The following is a 19,645-nucleotide window of genomic DNA, read 5'->3' on the forward strand; positions in this document are numbered from 1 at the left end:
GCCCCCGGAGGATCGAGGGAAAGGACCGAGAAGGTCCATGCCGACTTGATCAAACGGTGCGCGTAGTGGTAATTGGGCACGAGAAGGCCTGCAGGCTTTGATTGCGGAACCTTCCGACGCTGACATTGCCGACAGCTCTTAACATAGCGCTTAACGACAGTTGCAAGGTTAGGCCAGTAGAATGTTTTTCGTATTCTAGCAAGTGTGCGAGTATAGCCCAAGTGACCAGAAGTTGGGTCATCGTGGCACGCGGAAAGGATTTCCTCTCGCAGAGCTGCGGGTACCACGAGGAGGTAGGTTCTCGAATCGGATCTAGAGCTGTGCTTATAGAGTACACCACTTCTCAGGCAGAAAGTTGAGAGGCTCCGAGAAAAGCACTTAGGTATTGTGGCTGGCTGACCTTCTAAATAATCGATCAGGGCTCGTAACTCTGGATCAGCACGCTGCTGATGAGACATATCTGAAGCATCAACAGCTCCGAGAAAACTGCCAGAGTCACCCGTATGTGGTGAAGCGAGCTCGACGGGCGCACGAGAGAGCGCGTCAGCATCTCCATGTTTATGTCCGGACTTGTAGACTATAGTAAGGTCAAACTCCTGTAGGCGAAGGCTCCATCGCGCCAGGCGGCCGCATGGGTCACGCAGGTTGGCCAGCCAACACAAGGAATGGTGGTCAGTGACCACTTTAAATGGGCGACCATAAAGGTAGGGACGAAATTTTGCAGCCGCCCAAATTATGGCGAGGCATTCCTTCTCAGTCAACGCCAGGGGGCTCTCGCAGCGAAAGACGTTGAAGTGGCGCTCGGAGAAAAAGAACGAAGTGAATCGGCTCCGGACTAGAAGGACGTACCTAAAGCTTGGACCTTATAATTCCACCTGCACTGGCTCTGATAGCCTAGCCCTAGTCGCCAATATCGTGACAAATCTGGTGGAGGTCAAGTCTGATGTCCCGTACCCCTCGGCTAAGCAGGAGTGCTGGTCATATATTCGAAGAAACGCCTGTTCACCGCACAAGCCGCAGGCAACGAGGCCTACCACCTGAGTTTTCCCCATCGGCTATGACTACCGGCAGCCACGACGTCGTCGCAATGCCTGGAGCGGCCCCTACTTACGTGACGATTCAGAACCCCCGCGTCCCAAAGACCTTTCACGGGGAAACCTATGAAGACGTCGACGACTGGTTGCAGCACTACGAAAGGGTAGCTACCTTCAACCTCTGGGATGACGCCGCCAGGCTTCGCAACGTATACTTCAGCTTTGAAGATGGCGCTCGGACATGGTTCGAGAACCATGAAGACCAGCTGTCATCCTGGAGTGAGTTCAAGCGTCATCTTGCGGCTGCTTACGGTAGCTCAGATCGCCGCGAACGGGCCGAACGCGCTCTCCAATCTCGGGTTCAAATGCCCAACGAGACGGTCGCGGCATATATCGAAGACATGACACGCCTCTTCAAGCGGGCAGACCCTACAATGTCCGAGGACAAAAAGCTGCGCTACCTTATGCTTGGCGTTAAAGAGCAGCTTTTTGCTGGCCTGGTGCGCAGCCCACCGAAAACTGTCGCAGAATTCCTTGCGGAAACATCCACAATAGAAAGAGTGCTTCAGCAGCGAGCTTCGGCACAGAATCGTACCGTCCACGCCACCTCCGTCTCTGCCGAGTTACCATCGCATGGCATGGACGCATCGGCGCTACGTGAGCTCGTACGTTCGATTGTGCGCGACGAACTCAGACTGCTGTATGGCGCACATCAACCACCTTCTACCTCCATTGCGAGCGCCCCCTGGCAATATCCTCGATTTAGGGTCTAATTGATGTCTTCTGAAAACCGTTCTCAGTGGCCTCACAAGGATTTGGCCAAACTGTACAAACCTGTGTATATTATAGTGCATATTTGTGTGTTTAACATACCTTAGAAAAAAGTTGTTCTCCTAAACAGCAATAGCCGCAGATTAAGGTTACCCACCTCATACGGCCCACTGCATCGACAGAACCGAGAGCGGCGTTTTGGGAACGCAATTTTAAATGAAAAGAAAATAGCTCCTCCCGAAAAATATCTGACTTCTTAATAGGCTAGTAGATACTCGCTGAGAAATTAGGACGGCCTTTATTCAGCGGAGCGAGAGAAAATGGGAGAGGCCATGACACTATTGTGTGCTCAGTTGTAGCGGAACTCTCTAATGAATGCGGTTCTTATAGAGATAGTCAATAGAGAATAGCGTGTTCTCGACCGACATTGAAGAACTATAATATGCGGTACCTCATTAAGGACTCTTATGGACTGTCAAAAAATTGATCCAGTCCACTAGCAAAGTCAATGTTGAGAATGCAGCAGGACTAATCACTGACAGTTTTATTTCGTTGTTGGAATTCGACCTGAACTCTGCCGTTGTTACGTAAGAACGACTGTCGTTATTTCTTCAGACGAAAGATATATCTTATCCTTCCCTGTAGTGCTTGTTTATTGTGACATCGTCCTCTTGGTTGTAGGAGCCGACATTAGGTGTATCCTTGTAGACACGCTTAAAGACTATGTTATGAATTTGCAGGGTCGCAGCGGGGCACTACAGCAAGATGACCAGCATGGCAGGATTCTCATTCTGAACAGCCCGTGCCGAGCTTGCGCTCCGGACACGCGCAGTACATCTTTATTTTCTTCTAACACGGCTGGTAACGCTGACCTCAGCGCCTCCGCTTTATAGCGTCGGCGAGCGCTTTAAATCTATACACAGGTGTGTCGAGGATTCCTTGGCTTTTCTAAAGACCATTCATGAGCGTAAGCTAGCTGGTATACAGTCGTGAGGACAATGTTGGTGTTCTGAAACCACAGTAAAGCCCTCAGCTTAAAAAAAAGAAGCCTCAACTAATAGCTAACTCCACTTCTTAGATATCGGGCTACGATTTCTGAAAGAATGGTAATGTTGGGTGTACAATTGATCGTTCAAAGAATGGGTGGCTGGAATATAATGGCGATCATGATAGCCTGTGAAAGAGGTGATTCTATTGAACTCCTTGCAGAATTTTAAACAAATTATGTATGATTTCTTCTTTGTGCGAAATCGTTCTGCGGAAATTTAAGCAACGTCCTCATATCACAGGTTGAGTATCACGAAGCCGCCTGGTGGCAGTACTGCATGTCCAGACGATGTACAGTGTGGTTGACAGCGCTTGGGCACACTTAAAGAGCATAGAAAACATAACTGACGATGAAACATGCTCCAAGCTTCAACTTTATTCCATAACCGCCACAACACTGCTCACATACCCGTAAACAACACCGACTAGCGGAAATGTTTACGCTCGTGGCATAAAACGTGGTAAAGTAAAAATAACCAGAAGAATGGAACCGCAAGCGACAAAGCCCGAACACGGTGAGAACAAAACAGGCAAGCCATTTTTAAGATGCCAACAAGTGAAACTGTGCCGTAATTTGACCAAAATAATTTTCAAGAACTGGTCCCAGAACATGTGACTAAAATCATACATACACACAGATCAAGCGTGGTGAATAAGGACAAGGGTAGTAGGCAGTAAATAATACGCAACAATCACAAAATGATGACTGAGTAAGTAAACAAAAAATTAGAGGCAAAGGTGAAGCCAACAATTAAAACAGCTAAACGCAGAAGGTGAAGTGCACTAAACAAATAAATGGATATCAACGAAGAAGAAAAAGCACATTAGAAACAGAGATGAAGCGAGCATTTAACACAGCTAAATGATGAAGATGAGGTGCATAAAACAGAAAAGTAAAAATGAAATATCAACAAATGAAATCTACGAAACGCAGTATGGATACAATATATGATGGACTTCAATATCTGTTAATGAAGCAAAGTTAACTATCCTGCTAGTTAGCTCGGCATTATTTCGGTCGAGAACCCCCGCTGACAATGCTATGCCGAAGAAAGCGCACTTTGAAAGAAGGACTTGTACGCGTTTGTTAACTGCTAGCGCCCTTTATGATCTGTAATAATTTTCTACTCCGAACATTTGTCTTCGGATTCCATCATGTCTTTTATTTTGTTTTTTTTTTATTTACTTCAAAATTTTGATATTCAAATTTGTTCGAAGGCTTCACTTTATTTCATTTTCAGTGTTGTAAGCTTAAGTAGTCACCTTGCTTAAAATAATGGTAGTTTGCCCTTTTACATTTTTTTTTAAATTTTTCCCCCCATATGTTCAATACTTCTCCCCAATAAATTCCTTTATCTGGAAGACCTTCTTGTACACTTCATTTATTCAATAAAAATATTTTTCTTAATGTAGGTCCTCAGTTCCTGACAGTGAACTATAACCTAAAAGAACAAGGGTGAAGCTCGCCCACATAAGCAGAGCTTTGTATGATTTGGTCGTTGCGGTTTAGTGGCAGAACTTCAGTTAGTACAAGACACATTCGCTCGGAATGTTCGAAGTAACTTCTTGCCTGGTAGAATTTTTACGCAAAAAAAGACAGGACTTCTATCCAAGCACACTTTTGCCCCACTACTTGTTACCCGCAGCGGAGCAAAACAGCCGCATTTACTTGCGTTTTCAGTGACTACTTATGATTCCATTATGTTCATAATAATAATAATAATAATAATAATAATAATAATAATAATAATAATAATAATAATAATAATAATAATAATAATAATAATAATAATAATAATAATAATAAACTTTCTTCTTTAATATTTACGAAGCTGGCACGGGCACACCAAAGCATAAATGGGCTTGCAGGGCAAATCATAGGTTTTTGAAATTAACATAAGGAGCCACGCACAACACAACATTAAATATTTACACTTGCCGACGAGCCCGCATCGCCCTGTCGGCGCAAGGCCGACAGTGTTGAGTAATAATGCCAGCCAGATACACGCGCGTAGCGACAGCGCGTTGACTGTGCAGGAAGTCGCAGCGCGCTATCTCCCGCCAACACTTGTCTATTTTAGCCTCGCGATAAACGCGGCACGCTCGCCGCAACCTTCAAGTACTAGAGTGCCGCCAGCTACGGAACCGTGGGAGCCGCCAGTTTTGCCCAGAAAGCCTCTCGCTTTGCGCTATACCAAATTCCTCAAGTTCTGTCTGCTTTGTTGCCATTTTGAGGAGGAATTCACATCCACAAGGCCGCAGGGTTGAGTGCGGAGGGATGGCCAGCTTCCGCGAAGGGCTATGTGCCCTCCTTCTGGAGGCGTTCGTCTTCTTCTGGTGCAATACTGTCCGCTTCCTGTTTTGGCTGCGCTACGTCTTGGTGACACCTCGCCGGGCCCCGCCCATCAAGAATGAGCTTCTACTGCGCTCGGCTACCCGACTCGCCGCCGACATCCGAGAAGGCAAGGTGGGCCTAAGCACTTTTGCTTTATTTGTATAGACAGATAATGACTCGCAGAGTATTTTGGTGGAGAACGAATTAGTGTTCCGATCTCATCTTGGAATTCATCATAAATTGGCAAAAAAGAAAAAGATGCGGGCGAAAGCGAAGCCTTTTTTTCCCTTGGTACGAGCACTAAATGAGATGGAGTACACCACAATCACAAAAGCTCTTGACAGCATAACTGTTGCTAGAGGAGCGATTAATAATAACACTTCAGGTAGATTTTCTAGGTTTTTGTGCACAGATAGCCTCATGGTAATCTTATTTACTTTTTTTTGTTAGAAACTTGTCGCGAGAATCGACAACAATGCGCAGGCTCATGGACGTTCTTTGTTCTGAATTAGGCAGCGAGGCCAAAAGTTATACACTTTTTTGGGAGCAAAGGCTGAGTTTGATCCATAACAACAACGACCGCTAGAAGTTCTCTGATCATACTAAAATTTTAAAGTGGTATATTGTAAGTTTTAAATACCACTCTCAATAAGGCCTGCTCCAATTCAAGAAATCCAGTTATTTATGGTCAGACTTTCCAGACCCCGCTGGCGTTGCACAGTGGTTACGGCGCTCGACTACTGTTCCCAAGGACGCGGGATCGAATCCCGGCCTCGGCGGCCGCTTTTCGGTGGAGGCGAAAGGCAAGGCGCCTTTGTGCTGTGATATGTCACTGCCCGTTAAAGAACCCCAGGTGGCCAAAATTTCCCGAGTCCTCCCCTACGGCGTCTCTCATAGCCTGAGTCGCTTTGGGACGTTAAACCCCAGAAACCAACCAAACCAACCAACATGGGTGGAGTGGGGACAAAGTATGCCAGGGGAACGGCCCAGCCGAAAAGAACCTAAAATGGTGGTGCTTCTATAGTGTCTTCGGTTTGTTCGTAGAGAAGAACTTATATTCATTGCTCATATGTTTACATTAGTACGAGACTGGTTACAACAGTGGTGTTACATTCCCTGCGCTCGTAAGAACCAGTTTCACCGTTAACGTCGAAAGAAGAAATTACATTAGACCTAAAGAACAAAGCGCTTGTTCTTTTTTTTGTAGCAATATTTCCAAGAGATATTCATCTGCTGCGAACATTTACTATTTCTCGTCGTGAAACAAGCTCCAACCCGCAGTTTTTACCTCGTTTACCACAAGGTACGTTGTTTGTTGAATAAATTAGAGGCCTGATCTGTACCACGTGATTGATTTTTTTTGTGGGTAAAAAAGATCAACGTTTCAAACCAGTAGCGCTTGGGGTAACGCTTTGTATCTAGCCTGGTGCCGTCTCGGGCGTTTATGGGCACTACAGCGGGAAATCTTCATGGAGGCACACAGTGATTAAAATGGGGAAACGGAAGGGCGCGGTTAGGGCTCCTACAAAAATAGAAATTCCTTCATCCAGAACACGTCCATTCATACCCACATGACCGTCGGAGCCGCGCTTTACGTCACGCGGATTCTACGTGCTAGCTATACACATAATTGCGCATGCGCAACTGCGTGTATAGGCGGAGGCGAGGCACGGCGGCCGCCGCACAGTCGTTTCGAATGGAGAAAAAGCAGGCGGCTGCTTAGCGGTGATATCGACAGGAGAAGCTCAATGCCTCGGATCCAGTAGTTGTCGCCTGGCAATTACCCACTCAGCAGAGAAAGTATGTATAACAAAGGGCCAAGGGGAGGCAGAGACACTTCAACAGAGAGAATAACGTCTGACCAAGCGGAGACGCCAGGATGCAGAGCCTAACAGGCGGCGCATAGCAGCTCAGATGGAGCCTTCGAAAGATCAAGTGAAGCAAATGACACCGAGAGAAAGAGGATGGAAAGGCCCGTCGAGTAACTGATTATAGCATTGGACTGTCAGAAAGTTCAAATGATGTGTGACGACCAAATGCTCTTCATAGCTAATCAATATAAGCTCAACAAGGATTTGGCAACATGCTGAATCCAGAAAAACGTAGTTCTCGCTAGGTATATCCTGGTGGGATGGCTAATGTTTTACTTTGTTGAATGCAACGAGGCGTAACTGTCCCGTTACCAGCAAAAAATGCGCTGTTAGGTGCGTGAGGAGAGTGGAAGATAAAAACGGAAAATAAAACAGAGGTGATCTGAAGCGACCGACTACCAATTTGTTTCATTTTTCAAGCCCCACCTGTCCCCAGTAAAGCTAAAAATAAGCAAATAGCAAGCTAAATAATATACATCCAAACTCAACAGACACTTTAAACAGTTTATTAATCAATTGAGGATATATAGCATCACAGTAACAAAAAAAGTTGCGGAACTCTGCGTTGGAATCACACGTCTCGCTGCTTCTGTGCTGATCCTGCTGCTGAAACTGAGTTGCAATTAAGTGAAAAGCAAAACTGCCTCAACCCGTGAATAGCGTGGAGGCTTAATTCCACCACGGGTCTCTCCATCGTTCTCGATCTTTGCGCGTGTGGGGCATACACGGTCGAGTATGCAAACACAAATCGAAGCATTTCGAAGCGGTGTTTCGATAAGACGATTTGTGAGGCATGTCGCGTGTCGAACTGCGCGATGGGAACGCGGTACGACAAAGCCATCGCGTTCGACACTTTAGGCGTAGCTGAAGCCTGGGAATTTTTTTTTGTCGCTAAAACAGAAGGAGTTCCTACTGCAAGTACCAACGTGCTTAATGAGCCGGCCAAAGATAAGAAGTAAGTCAAATAAGAGAGACTCAATAAGCGCATAACAACTCATCTAACAGTGTGCAGATTGCATCGCATTATGTCAAAATTAGTTAAATATTCCAATTCTAACACGAAATGTTTGTAGCTTCGCGGGTATGTATGTATGTATGTATAACTTCATTAAGGAGCCGGGAAATGGCTGGTTAAAGCTTTGTGACGCTGGCCAAGCGGCGACCCGGGGTTAGGTCCTACTCAGCACTACCTCATTTGGCCCGTTTGTGGCGGGATGTGAGGATTGTACTTTTCGAGCGCACTCCGGGTTTATATATATATATATATATATATATATATATATATATATATATATATGCAGACCAATTAAGAGGAAATGAGGGTGCTCGTTATAATACATGAAGGAAAGAAGCCAACAGCCGGCGAGGCCAAGGAAAGCGTTGGGGATGGTACTTTGTCTTTTTTTTTAATGTTTACTTGGATATCACGGAGATTAGTAATGTAATCTATTTAGGGGAAAGATAACACTCTCAAGGTTCGTATACAGACACCATAAATACCCAAGAAAGTAGCAGGGGGGACAGCGGCCGATGTAGCTCAGTTGGAAGAGCACCGGACGCGTTATTCGGAGGTCGTGGGTTCGGTTCCCACCATCGGCATGTTTTTTCTTCTACTTTGTGTTTAATTGTCTTTCCCCTAAATAGATTACATTACTAATCTCTGTGATATCCAAGTAAACATTAAAAAAAAGACATATATATATATATATATATATATATATATATATAAAGTCAAGAAAAAGCAACCTTGTGATGCTTACACAACAATTTTCTACAGCGTGCACGCGGCTAAACGAAAGTGAAAACCGTGAAAAAATAGCTTTTGAGGAAAATGTATCATCGTATGATGGGACTTTCCGATAATTGGAAAGTGCTACATCCGGTGCGACAACCATTTCTTCATTTCTTCATTTCCTATTTCACGTATATATTTATACATACATACTGCAGCCCATTTTGGTGTTATTGCAGAAGAGGGGTTAAGAAAAATACATACTAAAATTACTATTTCGAAAACAAATTTAAATAACATGTTTACACACGTTGTTGATATGATATGGTTCAGACATTGTAAAAATGAAAAACATAATGAAACAAAACAGAGTAACCACAGCACCAAAAAAAAAACAATTAAGGGGTATCGATGGCTGATAAAGATGCGCATAATGGAAGAGACCACTTTGTGATAGGAAATGTATTCAAAGGTTAAATTTTTTGGGGGGAAAGGTGTGTTAGAATTTCAGCACTGGTGAAGTATGGCTTCAGATTAAAGCTATAATGATTCATGGTTGATCGGGAAATATCGGGGATAAGATAGACATTATGTGTACATGATAAATTGAAATTTTCTTACAATGCAATAAACTTCCATTATTTCATATGTGATACATTTCTTAGAATAAAAGGCAGCGCAAAGGACGAAGATGGAAGACTTTTTATTTTAAGATATTTATCATCAACTAGCCCAACAATAAGTTTTATTGAATCCATGTGACTTCGAACGGGCTGGGGGGTTAGGCACAAAGTGGACGCAGCACAAGGTGAGCAATGGCGATCATACCGATGATATATGAACCTGGTGCTATTCTTTGAATGCTCCTGATTATTTCAATTTTACAACGATTATGACTATTTCAGACTGGAGAAGCGTATTCAACTACAGGGGGAATTAGGGAAACGTACATTGGTAACTTAGTCCCTTTTAGAACATTACCAATGTTCTTCTCAAATGCCGAAACATTTTGATGGCTTTAGAGCAAACGAAATTTCTATACTTTGACCACGACGTGTTAATAGTAAAAATAACACTTAGATACATGTATTCGGAAGTGATGGGCAATGGTGTGTCGATGAAAGCGTATTTAAACAGTGAAGGCGACGTGTTGTTTTGTAAAATATTTTGCATACTTCAGGTATTGTACCAAGAACAAAAACTAGTAAATGAGGCGTTAAGTACCAATCGATCTTGGGGTGTGTTCTTTATGTGATATAAAGCAGTTGTACGCATATGGGCCTATTCGTTACGTGGTATGACTGCTATGGTAAGGAAGGCAAATCATTTTTAAGATACATAATAATCTAATGCTTGGAAAGAGGCCTTTTCCGGACGAAGTATGTCGTCTATTACGGTTTTTAATCATACCAGTCTCGATTAAAAATTATTGGAACCGCGATAAATCTCACTAAAGCAAAGGTTCCGGCGTTTACACTTGGTTTTAGATCAAAAAGGTGTGCAAACGGACATAAATTATGGTATTCCCAGCCTTGTGCGAAATTACAATATATCTAGGCATCTGCAGATAGCACACAGCACTTCAGCCGGCGCAGAGGTGTTTTGGTGTCTTTCTATTCTTCTAATCGGGTAGGGCGGTGCTTGCTCCAGGATATTCTGCTAGGTCAATGACCTTGCTGTCAAACATTCTTGAGTGGTACAGACCACTTGTCTCTCGCCTCATGTGAAGGCTGTGGTAAACAATAAATTAAATGCGCCTTCCCCTCCGCACAACAATTGTTCCTGGCTTAGACCAGTCGGTTTCTACCGAAGCAGCTTTGCACACGGCTTGTTTTAGAGTACGCAGGCATTCTATCTCGTAAAGAAAGCAAAAAAAAACACGCTTGCTTTATTTATCAGAAACGAGAACATTGTCACTTGAGTGAGGTACGGTATTAGTGCAACGCTTAGTACGACCTCTATGAGGCGACGTGGCATATAACTAAATCTTTCAGCTAACCAACCATTTGAACCTGAAATATTACTTGTAATTTACAGGGCTTTTATTTTTCGTCATGTCGTTTTGTATGATAGCATGAAAGATATATTCCGCGGTGTCCTTTTGGGAACAGTTCGTGATTCCGTTACTTACAAGGCAAAGGAAAACTGGATTTCTTGATAGGGCTTAATGTCCAAAAGAGACTCAGGCTATGAGCTATGCTGTAGTGGAGGGCTCCGAAACATTTTAACCACCTGGGGCTCTTTACCATACACTGACATCGCACAGCCTGCGAGCTCCTTGCTTTTTGTCTCCATCGAAAAGCGGCCAACGCAGCCGGGTTGTAAAATTGAAAGTTACCCGTTGCTTTTCACCGACAAATGCTTATTTCTGCAAGGTATAATTTTTCTTCAGGGTACAAATAAGTTGAGCCCAATTACGGCTGCCCATGGAAAGTCGCAGTGGGCACCAAATTGGCCGTACGTGGGCTTAACACTCCGAAATTCTCCATTTTCCCCTTAGGGTGTCATTTTATTTACGCAGTTAATATCATACTCGCTGCTAATTGCCTCTCCTGGAGACTTCACATAACTGTTCTAAGCATATTCATACCGTTAATAATGACTACCTTTTTTTAACGCTGGCAACTATGCTAATTACGCATTATTGGCAGACAATATGCACGAGTAACTGTTACACTTTACAAGTATATTGTACTGAACTACCACCAAATCTTCCGTGCGCCATTATTATTATTATTATTATTCGACACACAGCACCGAAATAAATTTTGAGACAAACATTTAGGGGCATTGTGAGCCAGCCCACATTATATCATTGGGAATAAACTTCTCTTATGTTCCCGAGTATAGAATTCAAGGTAAAGAAGTAACTAGTGTTCAGTCTGTGGCACTTGAGAGTTAAGAAACTTGGACAGCCCCGAAAATATCAGATTCAACAAATGAGGGCAACACGTGGGCCACCCTAATCGGGCTCGCCTCCGTAAAGCACGCACTGATACTATTCGGGTTTTGTTTGTATTAACAGACATGAAAATTACTAAAATGCTGGTCGATGGAGTGCATCTACCTGTAAAAAAGTGAGCCCATTAGTAATTTTGGTATGCTGCCCACATTTGACTATCTCGGCCGAATGCTGGCGGCCCTACTTTGGATGCTAACGCAGGGCGAATTTGGACCTATCGTGGCAAAATTAAGCAAACCAAACAAAACCTCTCTAGGCACAAATTGAAAATCCTACAGTGGGACCGTATGGGCTGCCCCCATGAGCCCAGCGCAAACCCCCATATCATAGACCATTGTGTTCTACTTGGGACAGAAAAAATAAGCAGTGCCTGAGGTCGCGAGCCTCTTTAGCTGCTACTATGCCCTTAATTGCATTCGTTCATTACGCTAGTTTATAGAAGTTATGATACCACCTCATAGCTTAGAGTAAACAGGGGTTATACACTGCATCACGCCGAAATTTTGTTTGAATTGGCTTTTTTTGTTGCATTATTTAGCGGCCCTTGTAAGGAGCATTAATAAATTGCAAATAACTTGTCCCTTACTATATAGTGCTGGGAATGAGCATTAGACATTACCAACTAAATCAGATGGCTGTTTAACAATGATGCATGGTATTTATACACTATACGGTGTCTTCAGCTCTTAAGGAGGATTTAAACCTTATCACTTTTTTTGCCCACTTGTTTCTCAGCGGTATGGAGGAGGACAAAGTTAGGTTTTTATATTTTTTTAGAAGTGGAATTGTGCTTCCATATCAATTTTTTGTTGCGAGCCAGACTCCTTTTTTGGAGTCGGATGGCCTCGGTTTCATACCCCACAGGTTATTCTAGTGCAAAATCTGTTACAACCTTTGCACGTAGTCCTTTCTAACATCCTTCCAACAAAAGTAAGTGCATCGTCGGTTCAAATTGTCTATGATGACATTTTCCCAAATAATGCAAAACACTTAGCACCTCACATTTTAAATGGATTATTAGAAGATCATTTACAAAGTCTTCCCGTTAGCATAACGATAGCAACGGATGCTTCTCAATTTAATGAAAAAGCCGGCGTTGGAATATACGGTCCGCTTTTAGACTGGGCTTTTTCAGTTCGTCTTCCGGATTTTACTCCAATTTTCCAGGCGGAGTTGTTGGCGGTGGTGCTTGCTCTGCGCAAACTAGACCCAACATACTCAACAGTGGCTGTAATTACAGACTCTTATTCTTTGTGCTTGTCGCTTTCTTCGAATATGGACTCGCCAATTTTAAACACCTTTCTTACATTGCTCCCCTCACATTTGAGCCTCATACATATAGTGTGGGTACCAGGACACAGCAATGTGACAGCCAATGAGGTTGCAGACAGACTAGCCAAAGATTCTCTGAACGGCCCTGTATTGCCGATCCTCCCGGCAACAGCGTACATAACAGCAGCACGATTTCGGCGGCGTGCCTTATTAAGCGCGCAGTCTGGATCTATTTTATCCTCGGATGAGTACCTGCACCTCAGGTATTCCTGGAATAGGAAATCATGTCAATCAAGGCAGACTGAGGTCTCTAACCAGGCTACGCTGTCGTATTCCGCCCCTAAATTTCTATATGCACAGGTCTGGTTTGGCGCTTTCTCCTGCCTGCGCATTTTGCGGGGAACCGGGAACAATAGATCATTTCTTGATATTTTGCCGCCGCTTTACTATGATGAGAAAACGGTATTTAGAGAAGTCATTACAACAGCTGGGTCTTAATTTGAGCAGCCAAATTTTATTATCGTTCGGTGCCACCATGCTTGGGTACAGCTACAGGTATGTTTTCAACGCCATTCAAAACTTCTTAATAGAAACAAAACGTCTACCTGGCTAATATGCTTTGAAGTTTTAATCTGTACATTTAAATCTTAGTTTTCTCCTACTGCGTGCGTGAGTATTTACTGTTATATATTTTGGTTTATCATATTTACATTTCCTTTTCTATTCCCTAGCATTTATTTTTTTTTCCGATGTAGTTATACATCTCAAAATCTAATATCTCTGCAACCCAATTCTTGGCCGATCCCCCTGTGTGGGTATGTGCCATCACATTAGAGGAGAACAACAACAACAACAAAATGTGCTGAAAAAATCTTTTTAGCATTCCTTACACAAGACTTCTGTTTTGACCTTAGGCCCCGTAGACGTTTTCAAGATTTTATCCTGGATGTGGCTTCAACCAGTAACGGAACTTTCTAATAAATATAACAGCCATGAATGCGTCAGCAGGATGGTATGTTCGCACATGGGACACTTTCAAACATCTTTATCGATACTCCTTCTTACTTCGCCTGTTCGATGCTTCTAAAAATAATCAGGCTCGAAATATTCGCATCACACGTGCTCTGCTCCGCCCATATGGTACAGCGGCTAGATGGGCGTTCGACTTGCTCTCTTCGAGAAGCACTCTTAGACTACACTGATAAACGCAATGAAACAAATGGACAGTAAAAGGCTGGCTCTTTTCACTTATCTGGCTTGCTACCGATAAAATACCCGCAGACCACCGGACGGAATAAGTGCTTGCCTGTTGCCAACGTTACAGAAGCGCCTGTTGCAAGGAAACGATTGATTGATTTATAGGAAGGGAAAAGCGCGGTAACTGTCTCACTTGTTTTCTGTGGAAAAACTAATTTATTTATAGGAAGAGAAAGGCGCGGTAACTGTCTCACTTGTTTTCTGTGGACACCGCAACCGCGCTGTAAGGGAAGGGAGGAAGGTGGGAGTGAAAGTGGAAAGAGAGAAAGAGGAGCCGTAGTGGAGGGCTGCGGAGTAATTTAGACCACCTGGGGAACGTTAACGTGCGCTGACATCGCACAGCACACGGACGCCTCTTCGTTTCGCCTCCATCGAAACGATTTCTGTGGAAACTGGAAACCTCAACCGTGCCGTAAGGGAAGGGAGGAAAGCGGAGTGAAAGTGGAAAGAGAGAAAGAGGAGCCGTAGTGGAGGACTATGGAGTAATTTCGACCACCTGAGGTCCCCACGCTGCCCACACAGTCCTTTTTTGGGTTACTTGTAGGCAAATGCAACGTATATTCGTATTCTTTGGGGTAAAAATAAGTTGAGCCCAATTGGGGCTGCCCATAGAAAGCAGCAGTGGGCATCAAATTAGCAGTAGGTGTGCTTAAAACTCAGAAATTCTCCATATTCTCTTTAGGGTGTCATTTTATTCAGGTAGTTGATAACATACTCGTTGCTAATTGCCTCTTCTGTTGATTTCACATAACTGTTCTAAGCATATTCATACCGTTACTAATGGCTATGCTTTTTTTGCGCTGGCAACTGCTTTAATTATGCATCATTGGCAGACAATATGCAGCAGTAACGTTTGCACTTTACGAGTGTGTTGTACTGAACTACCACCAAATATTCCGTGCGCCATTATTATTATTATTATTATTATTATTATTATTATTATTATTATTATTATTATTATTATTATTATTATTATTATTATTATTCGACACAAAGCACCGAGATAATTTTTGAGACAAACATTTAGGAACAATGTGGGCCAGCCCACATTATAATGTTGGGAATAAATTTTTTTGATGTTGCCGAGTTTAGAATTCAAGGTAAAGTAACTAGTGTTCCGTCTGTGGCACTTGAGAAATAAAGAAACCGGGGCCGCCCCGAGAACGCTTGATTCAACACATGAGGGCAACACGTGAAACAGCCTTAGGGCTGGCCTCAGTAAAGCCCGCACGGGTACAATTCTGGTATTGTTGGGATTAACCGACATGAAAATTAAAATGCTGATCAATGGAGTGCACCTGCCTGTACAAAAGTGCACCTCCCTGTACAAAAGTGCGGCTCATTAGTAATTTTGGTAGTGGCCCGCATTTGACTATCTCGGCCGAATTCGGGCAGCCCTAATTTGGCTGCCAACGCAGGGCGAAGTTGGACCGATCGTGGCAAAATTGAGCAAAAAGAGAATTTATTGGGTACATACATACATACATACATACATACATACATACATACATACATACATACATACATACATACATACATACATACATGCATACATGCATACATGCATACATGCATACATGCATACATACATACATACATACATACATACATACATACATACATGCATACATGCATACATGCATACATGCATACATACATACATGCATACATGCATACATGCATACATGCATACATACATACATACATACATACATATATACATACATACATACATACATACATACATACATACATACATACATACATACATACAAAAACGCACATTACTCACAAAACGAAGCACTGTAAAAACGCTATATGTTACATAAGCATAATAAACTAAAAATACCTTGATTCCCCTGAGAGAGGAAAACAGTAGAAACGAGGAGGGTTCTAATAAAGGACGACAGGCATCTCAAGTCTGCTGCCTTGTACAACATAGAAGCGCGTGTACCAGCGCCGCAGAAACCGCGTCTCGCCATCAGTTTCTAACTGCCCAGACAGATACTTCCAGACGACGAGGTGCAGCCTCTGCAAGGCTGGGTACATTGCTTGGGCGGAAGTGCGGCGCGCCTCAGCGAGGCACCTGCGACGCCACAACACAAACAGAACCACACTGAGCACAAGGTGTTCAAAACGGTTGCGCCGGTGCCTGACGGCGGGGTTCATGGGGAAGTTAAACATTCTATATGCGAGCCGCCACATTGTTCTCGCAACTACACATTCGAAAATAAACATGCGCGAGGCTCTCGGGAGCACCGCAGTGTGCACACTGGTCATCGGGTACAACACCCCATCTGGCAAGGCGCTGTCTCGTGGGGAGGACGCTCCAGCGCCTAAGCCAGCCAAAATCTCGCACTTCATTTGGCAGCCGACAAGCTTCCCACGCTCACCATTTGCGTACAGCGGTCTGTCGTTGCTCATCAGCTGAAAGCCTGCAAACGGCTACTAATCCACTGATGCGTATGGCGGGTTGGTCGCCTACATCAACATCTGACAGGTCTGCATCAAGAGGCGACTTTATCTCGGCAACCTCGCGGTAAGAAGGCATGTCTGTCCGCATGTGGAACGAGGTAATTTTCTGGTGTAAGCACCATGCTCACCCAGTAGCCCCTGTCGGTATGCAAGGAAGGCCAAGGCCTCCCCTGCTCTTCGGAAGGTGTAGGATGTGACGGGCGACTAGCGCTGTCCTGCCATCCCAAACAAAAGTCCCTATAAGGTACGCGAGTCTGTTCACCACCCGGCGCAGGATTGTCGCGATACGCGCCACATAAAAGGTGAAAGCACACGCTCGTGTCTTGACGACACTAACTTTAGCGTCGAGCGCGAGGTTGAAACGCGCTGCATCAGAAAGGGCGTGCGTGGCTCGCGAGAGAACTACGTCCCATGTCCGGGGGGAGTCTCCGCTTGGCTCACACAGTAGGCCAAGTACACGCACTGCGTCCACAAACGGTACGGCGGCGGCTAAAGGGCCCCTGAACTGACAGAAGTGGAAAGCGTTACTTCTCTTTGGTTTGAGCTGCGCTCCTGATACAGCTGTGTATTCTGAAAAGATGTACAAAAAACAATGAAGCTGTAATTGTTACGCAGGAAAAGTGAAATACCGTCCGCGTATGCAGATACAACGACAGCCTCCTGTCCTACTGATGGAAAACCTCGAACACGCCTGTCCGCGGCGACCCTTCGCAGCAGCGTGTCGAGCGAAAGTATGAAGAGTACCGGCGAAAGCGGGCATCCCTGACGCACTCCCCGCGTAATTGGAAAGCTGTCGGCACTTTGGCCATTCAGTACTAGTTCACTGCTAAGATCTGTGTAAAGGCCGCGTAGAAGCTGAACAAATTCGTCAGGAAAACCAAATGAGCGGAGCACGGCGAACAAGTAACCATGTTCTACGCAGTCGAAGTCCTTTACCTGGTCCAAGGAAACAAAAGTTCCAGTGATCCGTTTGGCAAAGGCGTATTCGAAGACGTCTCTCGTCAGTGTCAGCGAAGCGAAAACCGATCGTCCACGTACCGAAAAGGACTGGTATGGGCTAACCAAGCCCTGAAAGTAGATTCGCATCTTACGGACAAGCAATGTGGCTACAAAATTATAGTCAATGTTTAGGAGGGTAATCGGTCTCCACGATGAGGGACTCGACGGCGTCATGCCCTCCTTCGGTATTAGAACGATACGGCCGATACTGAACGAGGGCGGCTTGGTGCCGTGCTCGAGGCAACAATTTACGAGCTTAAGTAAAGAAGAACCGAGAATGTCAAAGAAAGTAGAATAAAAACCGGTTACAATTCCGTCAGGACCGTGAGCGGTCGACTGGTTCATGGCGCCTAATTGAGCAGCCCACGCGAAACCTCTCTAGGCAGAAATTGAAAATCCTACAGGGGGACCGTATGGGCTGCCCCCATGGGCCCGGCGCGGGCCCCCATATCAAAGCCCATTGTGTTCTGTTTGGGACAGAAAGGATAAGCAATGCCTAAGGTCGCGAGCCTGTTTAGCTGCTACTATGCCCTTAATTGCATTCGTTCATTACGCTAGTTTATAGAAGTTATGATACCACCTCATAGCTTAGAGTAAACAGGGGTTATACACTGCATCACGCCGAAATTTTTTTTTAAATTGGCTGCTCTTGTAGCACTTTTTAGCAGCCTTCGTAAGGAGCATTAGTAAATTGCCAAAACACTTGTCCCTTACTATATAGTGCTAGGAATGAGCACTAGACATTACCAACTAAATCAGACGGTTGTTTAACAACGATGCATGGTATTCATATACTATGCGCTGTCTTCAACACTTACGGACGATTAAGCACCTTATTTTTTTGCCTATTTGTTTTTCACCGTTATGAAGGAGGCCAAAGTAAGGTTTTTTATGTTTTTTCAGGAGTGGAAAAGTGCCGAAAAAATTTTATTAGCATTGCTTACACGAGACTTCTGTTTTGACCTTAGGCCCCGTAGACGTCTCGAAGATTTTTTTCTGGATGCGGCTACCGCCAGTAACGGAACTTTCTAATATAAATATAACGGCCATGAATGCGTCAGCAGGACGGTACGTTCGCACATAGAACACTTGCAAACATCTGTATCAATACTCCTTCTCACTTCGCCTGTTCGATGCTTCTAAAAATAATCACGCTCGAAATTTTCGCATCGCACGTGCTCTGCTCCGCCCATATGGTACAGCGGTTAGATGGGTGTTCGACCTGCGCTCTTCGAGAAGCACTCTTAGATTACACTGATAAACGCAATGAAACAAACGGGCAGTAAAAGGATGGCTCGTCTCACTTATCTGGCTTACTACCGATAAAATATCCGCAGAGCACCGGACAGAATAAGTGCTTGCCTGTTGCCAATGTTATAGAAGCGTCTGTTGCAAGGAAACGAGGAACTTGATTTTTCGCACTCTCGAACCATAATGCGTGCTTCATGTTTGCCTCTGCGCACAAAAACCTTACACTCTCAGCATGCGCTGTTTTAAGATCAAACGCTAGCACAACAGCCCCTCACCTAATGACAGATGCCGTTTCTACGCCGACATAGACAATTGAAGAGTCCCACGCTCTATTGAAAGATACGAAACCATAAAGCATTAATTTTTTAGAAATATATTTTAAAGGGATGATGGCGCGGACAGAGTTCTCTGCAGGCCGAGACGGTCTTCAGCACCCGGGGCGATTGACGCTGATAGTGCGGCCCCGCGCTGGGTAGATCTGAAGACTTGAGAAATTGAAGACCGCGCAAGAATTCCGTGCTTGCTGTAAGCAGTTCAGCACCTCTACCACAAATGCAAAATAAATTTGCGCTCGCAAAGACTGGCTGTATTGTATTTGCGGAGGGATAATTGAAAACAGAGCTGCCGAACAACTCCAGG

General features: G+C 44.3%; 1 protein-coding gene across 1 annotated transcript in view; it reads left to right on the forward strand.

Moving 5' to 3' along the window:
• The first annotated feature begins 4,935 nt into the window (after window positions 1-4,935).
• The window catches only part of LOC146209417 (fatty-acid amide hydrolase 2-A-like), a 47,898-nt gene continuing 33,188 nt past the window's right edge, over window positions 4,936-19,645 (forward strand). The window contains exon 1 of the mRNA XM_084600155.1: window positions 4,936-5,319. Within this exon, the coding sequence (XP_084456281.1) occupies window positions 5,131-5,319 (189 nt within the window). The 5' untranslated portion in view covers window positions 4,936-5,130. The remainder of the gene's footprint in view (window positions 5,320-19,645) is intronic.

The sequence above is a fragment of the Amblyomma maculatum genome, chromosome 1 (assembly GCF_055883805.1).
Source record: "Amblyomma maculatum isolate TAMU_Amacu chromosome 1, ASM5588380v1, whole genome shotgun sequence".
Lineage (NCBI taxonomy): Eukaryota > Metazoa > Arthropoda > Arachnida > Ixodida > Ixodidae > Amblyomma > Amblyomma maculatum.